Source organism: Pieris brassicae, chromosome 10 (assembly GCF_905147105.1).
Source record: "Pieris brassicae chromosome 10, ilPieBrab1.1, whole genome shotgun sequence".
Lineage (NCBI taxonomy): Eukaryota > Metazoa > Arthropoda > Insecta > Lepidoptera > Pieridae > Pieris > Pieris brassicae.
This window is the reverse complement of record NC_059674.1, coordinates 15,932,578-15,945,436: the sequence shown is the minus strand read 5'-3', so window position 1 is coordinate 15,945,436 and position 12,859 is coordinate 15,932,578. Positions and strand designations below refer to the sequence as shown.

Sequence of the window (12,859 nt, the reverse complement as noted above, 5' to 3'; positions counted from 1 at the left end):
TTTATCAATCGTTCGGAGAGTGAACACCCAAAAAACGACATTGTGTACCAGGCGAAGAATGCTTATCACTTACTTACGTTTGGTCAGATAGCAGAAGTCACTTTAACCAGGTCAGAAAGTGGTTTAATATATTATATTTTGCCAGTGATTAACTTGAATGCTTTGTGATCAAATGTTCATTATAATTCGACCTTATGCATTCGGAAATATAGATAATGTATTCAGCTTAAATCTTGTAACGACAAAACAAGGTCGAAGCAACTAGCAAACTTGTTTAAATAAAATTATCTTTTTAAAATGTGATTAATGTTCTAAAGCATTATATTATAACGCAGTTAACTAGAGTTACAATTCATTTGTGTATTTCCCTCAAATTGTTACGCTGAAATGTAGGTAGTAAAATTCATTTACTTTTTACGTATAGAGTTATATTTATTTCAACAAAGCGAATGTAGGCGAAAATTTTGATATCTATGTAAGTGGACAAAAGTAAATAATCTAGGTTAACAATACCACTTCAATATAGCTCATACCATACTACTGTACGGTACTGCCATTATGTCAATGTTGTAGTGGTGGAAAATACTAATTCGGAACTGTGACTGCTGTAGAAATATCGCGTCGAAAGATATGGTCGGCTTGGAACCTATTAGATTCACTAGTACATTGCCATTGTGTGGATAGGATAATATAGACATCGCTAGTTGCACAGTATTTAGAGGCCAATGTCCTTGTTGACGTAATAGTAGACCAGCTTTCACTGAATGCATTTGAAATTCTAATCCGATACGCAATATTGTAACGAGAGCATTGCCAGCACGAGTCATAAGATCACAACTCGTTCAGTTGGTGTCTTGTGCTATGAAGACTATTTCAACGAGACAAATGAGCTCAATGCAGCTTAAAAGTCGTCTCAGCAAGACATTAGAAACTCAAGTGAATAAGTCAAAAAGCAAAACAGTTTTTTACCCAATTAATACTCCATGTTTACCACACACGGTAAAAAGGTGAACACTTTTTTAACTGTTTTTAGCACAAGTGTGGATTTTTTGACTTAACCTTCGAGTTATCATTGTCACTTTATTTAGGTTACAGAGCCCGTATATTTTTATATTATAAAGGATTATTTGAGGTCCCGCATGGGCAGAAATAGGTCTTGTTGAATGAGATAAGTACCTAAGTATTGAGTTTCACTATTAGTGTGACATTATTAACACATTAGATCCTTATGTAGATGTAGATAATGGCTTGCTTTTTAATATATTATGCTTGGTGGATTTATTAATTACAAAATCATAAACGATTTGATACAGATATTAATCTAATAGAATCTTAGGTAGAGGATTATGAACGATCGTGTTACCAGAAAGGAATTAACAGCTGTAATATGTATTACATTCAACAATTTATTACGAAACTGATTAAACAAACGTGCAAACATAACTGAATAAACTTTACAGATAAGCCTGGCTTTATTTGCAGACAGAGCAGAGCAACCATGCGAATCTCAGCTTTAGAAAAATTGCATTACCTGAAGTGATTCATCGTTGACCCAAACCTGTCATTCGTTTGCGTTCGGTTTGCGCGCGCGCACGTTTTACGATAATTGTTAATAGTTGTATAGTAGTGTGTGAGTGAAATGGTGCGTACATATAAAGTGATTGGATGTTTCAAAATGCCGCGTCGATCTAAAGTTGTACCAGCGCCACCTGGTGAAGGAGTGTTTACGATTGACATGTCATCAACATCAACATTGGATATTGCTGTAAGTTCATAGTTGCAAGTTATAAGAATACAGTTCTTAAGAATGTTATTGCAACAATTGTTCTTATATTATTGGAGACTATTTTTAAGTTACGTTAGACACGATTTTTGAGACTTGTTGAATTACCACTTGTAATTTCCATCCTCGGCCTAGAATGTATTGCTACATCCTTAACCTACACAGTCAATTTTCTTGGGTAACATACTGCTTGCTTTAGAAATTCGACCGTGTCCTCCATGTACAATTTAAAACCTCCCCCGGTATCGCACAACTCTCCCAAAGACTTAGAACAAATTTACTAAGCTTTGAGACTTAAAAAAACAGACACGACTCTTGGGACATGACACAAGTCTGTCTACTCTAAGTTAAACAATACTACCAATAGCGTGTTAATTATTGTCAAATGAGAAATACTAACAGTAACAGACAAATTTCGGCAGAATCCTATAATATTAATATAAACAAAGACTGTATGTAACATATTCAGTATATCATGCAAGTTAGATTATCCTCATATTTAAAGATGCGAAAGAAGTCTACGTTTTCTAGAAAAAACTGAGTCACACAGATAAAATATCTTAAGGGTTAACTTACCTGCTAAAAAACCCGTTTGTTGATCTTGTCGTGCTATTTCGGAACAAAGCGCTCAGACCCTTGGGCACCAGTTGAATGTGTCTTGCTCTTATTTGTAACGGATTCTTAATTCAAAATACAACTTGAAATTATGAGTTGTAGATTCTTTAATCATTACGCACGACAAACACTTTCTGTAGATTTTCTACAGAATTTAGTATACGTTGGATTTGTAAGTATATTTATAACCCGATAATATATAAAAGTTTGAATTACTAAAATTTAATTAAGATTAATTAATGTAATAATATATATATATGTAGATAAAAAAGTGTAAGTTAAGTAACGTGAAAACGAGAAACGAAAGCTTTTTTATTTTATTAGTTTAGATAAAATAATTATAAAAGTATGATTGATAATAAGGCAGTGAAATAACTTCTTAAGCGACTTAAAAAAACAAAAGGAATTTTCATTTCAGGTGATTTTTATTTCCCGTTTATTGAGATAATTTAAGATTTAAATTGCTTAAATAAACGTTAAGTCTTAATGACTATCCCTTAGCGCAGCTACTACGCTAGATTAAAATCCTTCATACATGCCATTTATAGTGATTGGCGAACTTGTAAACGAACAAAAACTCTTATTAAATCCTAATCACAGTAGACTGTTTTAGCGCTAGTTTATAAATACATAATTCAGCAATGAATAATAACTTAAACGAATTTTTTATCGTTAATAACTCGGTTATAGTTTGAAGAACATACAAAAGTATATCAATGAAATACTCGGTGAATGCTGAGGAACTGGTTTTGATTGACGCATCTCATGACTACAGACCATCGTATCTATAGAATAATTACTGAGAAATCGCTAAGAGCACGATTTCGATTTGTAATGCGATTAAAATAATGAATATTACTACTAAATACAAGACAATTATATATATTAATCGCGACCTGTTTAGGTTTCGCACGGCTATATTTCTTTAATATTATGGGAATAAATTTGCGATAATGTAACTTTCTAGTCATGAGATAATGTTTCGAATTAGTCTAATAGTTAAGTTTAATCCATATAAACGAGATTTAAAGATAATCTTTCCTATTTATAATATTAATTTAGAATATATATATTAATTATTGTCGTTACTGTCAATACGTTACTGGCAAATACTGGAGTGTCACGAAGCACTCGAGGCAATAGCTCTAACAAATAGAGTTACCTTACAGTGGATAAAGGGACACAGTGGCTCTCTCGGCAATGATGTTGCAGACGAGCTTGCGAGAAGAGGCTCTGGTATGATACCTGCTGGCCCGCATCCGCTCCTCCCCTTGCCCTTCTCGCTAGTTCGAACCTGGATTCGCCAGAGATCCGCTAAACTCCAGAATCAACGATGGTCGCGAAGTGTAGATTGCAAACAGTCCAAAATGGCTCTGCCGGCTGTGAACCCGCAACTTACTAAGCGACTTCTAAACCTGAACAGAACCAATCTCAAAACAATGATAGGGACAATGACGGGCCATTGTCTCCTTAATAAACATCTTTTCGTCCTAGGCGCGACAGACAGCCCCTTGTGCAGAGGCTGTTTCAGCGCAGAGGAATCAGTCACCCACGTAGTCCTGGAATGCGAGGCTGTGGCTAATCAACGTATAAAAGTCCTCGGAACAGTGAGGTCGCTCCGCGAAGCCTGTGAAGTGCCCGGGAGACTTCTGTGCTTCTGGAAGAAGTTAGGCTGGCTAAATTAGCCAGGGCTTTTACGCACAACGGACCGACTACGCGTCTATGTGCGGAAATTGAGTCCACCCAACCTTACCTTACGTTACTGGCAATATAAACCTGTTTTATTATTGACAAGTTGAATCTTTGTTATTCCACCACTCCAATATCCAAACGCTACTTGCCATAAAGAATGTCTATTCCTATGTCTTCGAAATCGCAGTATATTTGGACCTATACGTGATAAAAATTAATAGACTACGAGTATAATTAAAAAGCGTATTTGTATTTATAGAAAAATTAAGCAAAAACCATTTATTCATATACGTAACAATGTACATTTATGAACGTCAAAAAAGAAATCAGCAGGAGGCATGGTGAAAGAGGAGCACGCACATACATACATTCTCGTTCAACACGCAAAATCTCTAACAATTTCGATGGATATCCCGGATATTAAAAACCTGTTTTAAGTAAACGAACAATTCGTGAGGCAGTATAAGATTTTTAATAGTGATTAGTGCTAACACGAAGTTCGCACAAGGTTAAGAATTTATTGCCTGTTAGCAAAATAACGTTTTCTAAATGTTTAAAAATATAAATAAGAATCTGTACAACTCTTTACTGGTGGCTTTTGATCATTTTTATTTTTATACAAAAAGGGTTTAGCTAAATTATTGAACTAAATAAAATGTTGAATTCTGCATTTATTGCTAAGAAAAGTATTGTGACATCCTCCGAAAACTGGAATACATAGATCTCATCTCATGATTATGTGATATAAGAATTGGGCACAAGAGAAACGTTAAATGCATAAATGTTAAAATGAATGTGCGTAATTAACCCATGTTCATTAGTCAATATGTTTTTAGTATTCATTAAAATTTAATAAATGTTGTTTGATCTCATATAACTAGTTTAATTATTAATAACTAAAGAACAAAATATATTAAGAACAAATAATTTACTAAGGAAATCATATTAGTTAAGTTGTTGCGTCCTCATTGTTTACTGAGTGCGATTATGCACTATTGGCAAGATAAAACTGTCAAAAATCCTCAGTGTGAATTCCTTTCCTTTGGATGTTTAATTATTTGTTTGAATTCATAATAGAATCACCAGTTTCCTTGCGATATTTACATTTATGGAAGGCAAGAAGAAGAAGCAAAAGGGGCAAAGCAAATGCGTACGTATTTATCGCTATGTGCGCATTTAACACTTGCTTATACGGCGAAGGAAAACATGAGGAATCTGGTTTATTTTTCTAGAACAGGCGGCCAATGAGCAGCTGCCTCATCTGATGTTAAATCCCGCCGCCCATGGACACTCATACTGCCAGAAGGCATGTCTCAAATCCATTATACGAAAACAGGTGTGAGTCTGAAGGCAAATCACCTACTAGTCTATAAAATGAATATTATCAAAGAAACGAACGCATTCGGAGGGCAAGGGTACAGCCTATATAGGATTATACCGCTACTGGATTATTATTATTAAACCCAAGAACTTAACTTATGATCTGCTTGATGACTCACGACATATGTATTTCGTTCCACATATTGTCTAGGGTTTTGTTAGTAGACCACAATAAACATGAATCACAACTAGATATATTATACCTACTATGTTCTACGTAAGCATAACTAAGTATTAATAAGCCGGTTTTTTAATCATTAACCGCCTCCTATGCTATGGAGGCTATGCATGCTATGGCACACTCTGACACGACGCAGTGTCACCGACTCTTGATTACCAGAGTGCGATGCGAATTCTAAAAAGCGCTACAATTACAGCGATAATATTTGTAGAGGTTTTTTTACGAAGTAGGAGGCAAACAGAAGGCTCACCTGATGTTATACCCGCCGCTAATGGACACTCACATTGCTAGACGCTCGCAAGTGCGTTGCCGGCCTTTAAAAATACCAAATATCATAAATGTCTGAGGAGATCGTTTGGACTACTGACATGGTGAATATACTCAGCATTTCAGAAAAATTGTCTGACAATATTTGTAATTTTGCACCCTGGTACATTGTCAATAACGACCTCCAGCGGAGCCTTAACGTTGGGGACGTCACTGCTGGAGGATTGATGGAGCCTACTAACAAAGACTCCACATAAATGTCTATTCAACTTCTGGATACCACGGGCTAAGTCAGAAGATTGCAAAGGACAAAACGATTCGAATTAATGTGTTAATTATTATTAGTCTCAAGTGCTAAACAGTGATATGTGAAAACTAGAATACAAGAGCAAAGTGTCTTCCCCTTAATAGAGACTGTAAGTAGTATTATTAGACACTTTTGTTAAATATCCTTTTCAGTAAATAAGTTAGACTTTAATGACTTATTAGTCTTACGTTCAGCTAGATCGTAATGTTAAATGACTTCTCTGTCCAAAGATAATTTTTTAAATAAAATATGTAAAATTATTGTGTTTATTATTATTTACGTTAAAGCCTTCAACGTTTTTATCTATTTCAACATTGACTTTTGAATATTAGATTTGGTATTCCATTAAACTATTGTTTAGTATATTAAAGTATTGTACAAACATTATTTTTTATTTTATTTAATTATTATGTAACTGGGAAGTCTGAGGCTAATGTAGTTACTACTTCAGTATACTACATCAGAAGCCTGGGATAAGCGTATGTTATGTAATATATTTATTGCAATTAATTACAAAGCATACATTTTCCGTATTTTTTTATAGTGCACTGGATTGGACTATACGTGCTCAAATACTTTAAACAGCTTTAAAAAGCCATAGAGATCCTGACATTAGTGTTAAGTTTAATGCCGCGCATTCCCAACGCTATATTAGCACTACGGATTTTGCGAACAACACATAAATGACAAAAATCAGGGTCGATATCGTTATTAGAAGTTACATAACACGTTAATATCGAAAGCGACATTACTGTACATCAGTAACCACGCGAAGCCGAGTCGATTCGAAAAATATACTAAATCTACACAAGCTGCCAAGTGTTTTGTAATTATTACTTGAGGCTTACACAAATAACAAATACGCAATAATTCTTGATGCAATTACAACTATTTATAACTGACATATCTCTTCACCGCACGTAGGAATAATAATTCAACCGTAAAATATTTAATTATGTGAGTACAATGTTTCATTTATCACTTAGGCATATCAGGCATAATTTATTTATTCCTGTTAAACTAAACAAATGTAGTCTACTAAATCAATGTGTATTATTCTGTGATAGTTAATAGTAACACCGAGGACACACGAAAAAGGACTCATGAATCACTATAATTTCAGTTAGATCAGTTAGTACGAAAGTTTGGGATACGACGTGGACAGGTAATGTACATGCAGTAGAGATTTAAATAATGATAAATAAGGACCTTACCAGATTGGTACTGGCAGGGAATTCCATAGCCTCTCCGCAGAGACCTCAAAGGATATAGTTTTCAGAACGTAGTAGCTATGAGTTCCCATGAATTAAAATTGGTAATGGTTTTTATGGTAAGAATGATTTTAAGGATTGTAGAGGATGGATTATATGAGATGGAGAACGCGAGCACGCCGCTGATGGATGGCTAAGCAGCTTAGCCGCTTACAGAACGCAGATATGTGGTCGTCCTTTCTTAGATATATGAAAAGGATTCAGAAACTATACGGAAAGTAAAGTAAATATAATTGGCGTTTAAATGTCATTCGACGGTGTGATTTTGGGAATAAATTTGGTTTAAACTTGGCTTGACATATCGCACCGATTTTTGTATTGCTTCCTTCATCATCATCGTCATCATTGAATAACATTTAGCCATTAAATAGGAACACGGGCGTTTACAAATTATACATATATTTTTGCTCACGTAGACAACGTGAATTATGAAATTATCGGTAACAATCACTTACTTATAACAGGTAGTTTAGCAGGCTGATCTACTTTTCTATGAAATCAAAGGACGCAGGATGAAGGCAACCGTGGCGGAGAGATGTTTGCCATTTGTTCCCACTTTGTAATCATTCGCGCTGCATATGGACATATATATAAGTGCAAAGGGGGTTGACCATGCGTCGTGCCCATCAAATGGTGCTTCTTTAATACGTGTTGGATGTTATTAATAATTTCAACCCTAATAGACGACTTGTTTGTATTCTCTTTTTACTATAGTGGCTATATATTGTGCCTGGTCCATTTACTATTATAACATATTGTTGATATGTGAAATGGAGCATGTTTCTCAACAAACTGCATGGTGTCAATAGTTGCAGTTCTTTGCAATTTCTTTGTGAATCAAAAACCTGATTAAAAAGTATTGCGGAGGTTTCTACAAGTCGTCTGTTGACATTGATTGAGAACTGGAAGTAAATATAAATTTAGTTCTTTAAATATTTGTAACATTACGTTCATAAGTGTTATGAATATGAATAAATAAAAATACTAATTTGTATTTCATTTAATTTGATAATAAAACGTTGTCCTATTATAGAATTTGTGTACAAATCTTCCTATCGTAAACATTAGACAGTATTAAAGTGTAAGATAATGTCTTCCTCAAAGCTAACAGTTAGGCTCTTAGTGACGACATCTTTATGACTCGAAGTGGCGACGACAATAATTCATTCTGTATATAATCGTACCACTATTTTAAGACTTAATATCAAGCAGTATTAAACACATATTAATATTATACTTAAGTATCCCTAACTAAAAAGAGCGTATTTAAAAGGACGACTACGCATCCATTGACTCCGTTGTCATTTATAAAAATCAATCAATATTTATTGGTATTTAATGGTAATATTTAAAAAAAACTATGACCTAAATTTACACTTAATATCCGTTCCCAGATTAAGTTCCTCTCAATCACCACGTTATGGTATACACGGAAATTGTAAGAAACTGCAACAATTCCTTCACTTGACCGACCAACACTTCACCTATTTCATTAAAAAAATACATAAAATCGAAGAGTTACCATAACAGTCACGAAAGGGCTTTTTATTGTGAATTGTGTGTATTTGAACATTGTGTATAATTTAGTTTCTATATGGAATAAAATTAACAATATTGTTTTTTAATTGATTATAATTAAAGGAATAGTAATTATAAAATTTGCAACGGGATCGTATTTTGAACTAAACGGAAACCAGATATACCAAATAATATTTGTATATAAACACAAATTGTATGTAAATTCGAGTCATTGTGAGTAAATAATATACAATGAATAAAAAAATACCATTGCAAACTATGTATAATATTTTTACCAACACATAATTTCGAACTTAAGAAATCTTAAACCTACTAGATGCTTAAGGAAATTCTTTTTAAGTCACAACCAGAATCTAAATAGTCGAGATTTCGCAACACATTCCAAAGAGCTGATATTCTTAGTAACAAAGGAATTCTCAGTACACTCATTCAAGTTATTTCCTATGAAGCCTTACCATAGTCTACAGAATTCAGTGGTGTCTTATTTGGAGTAAGATAGGCCGATAAAAGAACGATTTCAAATTATTTAATGGCATTCTCATTCTTATATACTCTTCATATGAGTATTATTTGGAAGATTGTTTCAATATTACTTTAAAGTGGTAAGGGCGAATTGTGTTAAGTTATCATAATTGTGTTATTAACTGCTTGCTGCTACTATCATAATTGTGCTTATAAGCACAGTTTAATGGTGCAGTTAATATAACTGTGACGGAAAATGACTCGGTAGACCTTTTAAGCAACTCCATAAAGACTTTTCGCCAAGGCGCTAAAGCAACCTTGCAGTGTTAATAAATTCCTATTACATATATAAATTCGCAAATGTTAGTAAGTTCGCAAAACCCATGCGACTACTTTGATACAAAGAGTCCCCTTGTGAGTTGTGTACTGCGATATTGCGGGATATTCATTATTTTTACTGACCTAATTTAAACATGTGTGATCATTGTGAGCATAAAAATAACAATAATTTAATACAAAAAAATAGAATTCACAAAATCTTAAAGTATTATTGCATGAGTCTTGCATTTATGATCATAATAACTCGCTTTAAATAAATAAACCCTATAAGTTGGCGCCAAAAAGGCATCCAATACAGAAGTGAGATCTTCCTCCCTATTTTCATATGTGAAAAGCTGAAAATCCAATAACACTACAATTGCACTTTCAATCTGTATAAACGACACGTGTACGCACCACTGTAGATAATGTTAAACCTGTGGATATAACTGTGTAAGCAAGTTTCGACCCTATCTCTTCCCAGTAAGGTTGTTTTTGAAGACTAAGTTGTGAAAAGCCAGGTATAACACGGTTAACATAAAAAGTCCGTCCAAATGAGTAACGGCTTCAATAAAGAATTTTATGTTAGTGCTGTATTTTCTAACCATTTGGTTAAGAATGAACAAAAAATACAGTTTCTACATAGATAATTTTTGAAAAATATAACATTTTCCATAAGACTTCTTCATGTCACAATCTAGACGTGTGAACCCTGTTAATCTTAATAATACACCTAACAATACACCATAATCCTTTAATGTCCTTTGATTTTTACAATGTCAATCAATCAATCAACGCGCTACAACCTTTTTAGGTCTGGAACTCAGATTTCTGTATCTGTTGCATGATCATTTGTTAATCTAATAGGCAAGTAGGTGATCAGCCTTCTGTGCCTGACGCACGCCATGGACCTTTTGGGTCGAAGGCCAGCCGGTTTCATTCACCGTTCGAGCGAATGTCAAAAGTGCACATAGAAAGAAAGTCCATTGGTGTACAGCCAGGGATCGAACCTACGATCTCAGGGCTGGGAGTTGCACGCCCAAGCCACGGGAGGAACACTGCTGCTGCTTTTTCACAATAGTGATTTTGGAGATAATTCTCTATATAATATAACTCATGTTCATGTTTCGCTTCGTTCATAATTCGCTTAAAAAGTTCACTCTGTGACGCAACTTCCTCAACTCGTTCGGGTTGTGACAAATGGATGCATTATATATATTTATGAGTCGATATAGATTAAATTATGCATAGTTCCCGGTAAATGAGTATATATATAGCAAAGAACCAAAATAACATCGTGCGGCTACATTTTTTTTTGCCACGTAATTCTCTGGCCAAGCTACGAGCCCTTTGAAGTATGATTGTAACAAGCTAATTAATGGTGAAAGATATTGTTTAATTAGTAAAAATATAAGACTTACTCTGGATAATGTTAGAAGAGATTATCGAACCAAAAAATATAATCGGGTGTAAACAACAACTTATCTAATAAAATTGAGTTGCAGTTGGTTGCTTTGATCAACAGTGCTATTTCTGAGTACACAAATACAAATTAGCAGTAAATATTAACGTATTAAAATAAGCAACTGAATATACATGTGATGTAATACATATAGATTACATGTACGTGTTAGTGTTAGTGCAATCATAATAAATACCAAACTCAAATACCAAACCAAAATAAATTACTTTATTCATATAGGTAACCATGTACACTTATGAGCTTCGACGGAAAAGATGATTGTTTGTAAATTTACATTTGCTTCACCTTTTAAATAATTTCACTTATTATATAAAAATAAACTTACTTATTGGCGCATGTCATAAATAAGTGTCTGATATGTGATGCTAAGGATCTTCAGAGTCGAAACTCAGCGCTAATTATAACGTCTGTATTGTCTCTCGAACGTTTTTTTAATGTAACAGGATGTTAAGTTATACCACCGCCCATAGACAGTCAAGTCAAGTCAAGTCGCTAGTGCGTTGCCGGCCTCACGTTAGAAGTAATAACGGTCACAGGGTAGTAGGCACAGCTTAATGCGATAGTCCAATTTACAAACCCTTGGACCCTCTGTCCAAGCAAGACTGTTTAAAACGTTGAGACTGTTTTAACTGTATTAAACTGTATAGAAATGACCTTCACTCGCGCCCTTTGACTATTTCATTACAAAAGCAGATAGCGATTGGGTCAGGCCGTCAATGCAGTAATAACGCCTAACAAAGAAATTAAAAAAGCGAAATTTTAAATTGCACAGACTAGATTTCTTTATACTAGAAATTTCAATGTATATTAACGTCCATAATAACATTGTCTACTTACCGGCAGTAGCTCGAAGATAACCTTAAAACAGTCACAATTAACCAATATAGCAAACTAATAATGATTAATATTATTTATGTACAATTAGACGTTTCCTGCAATGGTAATTAATTTACTGTAATATATTTTAATATATAGGTCAAAAGGCGCCACCTAGTAGTAAATGGACTAGTCTTACGATAAGCGCCACCTGTTGTTGAATAGCTATTTTTAGTTAATTGTAAAAAAATCTGTCTACCTTAATTTTGAATTATTTTGTACATACATTAAATTATTTTACTTCATTACAATTATTATTAAAAAAAATACGTGTTAATAAAGTTAATTATGTCGAAGGTCGATCTTCTAATACATATATAAAGTGTATGTCAGACCTCATACAGAAAAAATGATTTGACAGCTCTTGAAACTAGATTTTTTGACGATAACGATATGGGCCCCATGCATAACTGTCATTGTTCTACGTGAGTATTGTAGCTTTTACCTTCCTCTTTAATTTGTGCTGTGGTTTAAACCACGTTGTGATACGTGACAATTGTAAAACAAGGAATGACATTAGAAATAACGTGGTCATTAATTTTATTAAAAAAATGGTTATAAAAAAGTATATTTTACAATCACAAATGCTTGTAACGTGTCTATCAAAAAAGTTGCTTATTTAATAATCTCTTACCGTTCAAAATAGATACGGGGCTGGTTCAGATAACAAAAACAATGTTATAAA

At 33.9% G+C, this 12,859-nt stretch overlaps 1 protein-coding gene across 1 annotated transcript in view; it reads left to right on the top strand.

Annotated features, from left to right (window-relative positions):
* Window positions 1–1,579: 1,579 nt before the first annotated feature.
* Window positions 1,580–12,859, top strand: part of LOC123715425 (phospholipid phosphatase 2-like) — a 72,238-nt gene continuing 60,958 nt past the window's right edge. The window contains exon 1 of the mRNA XM_045670420.1: window positions 1,580–1,765. Within this exon, the coding sequence (XP_045526376.1) occupies window positions 1,640–1,765 (126 nt within the window). The 5' untranslated portion in view covers window positions 1,580–1,639. The remainder of the gene's footprint in view (window positions 1,766–12,859) is intronic.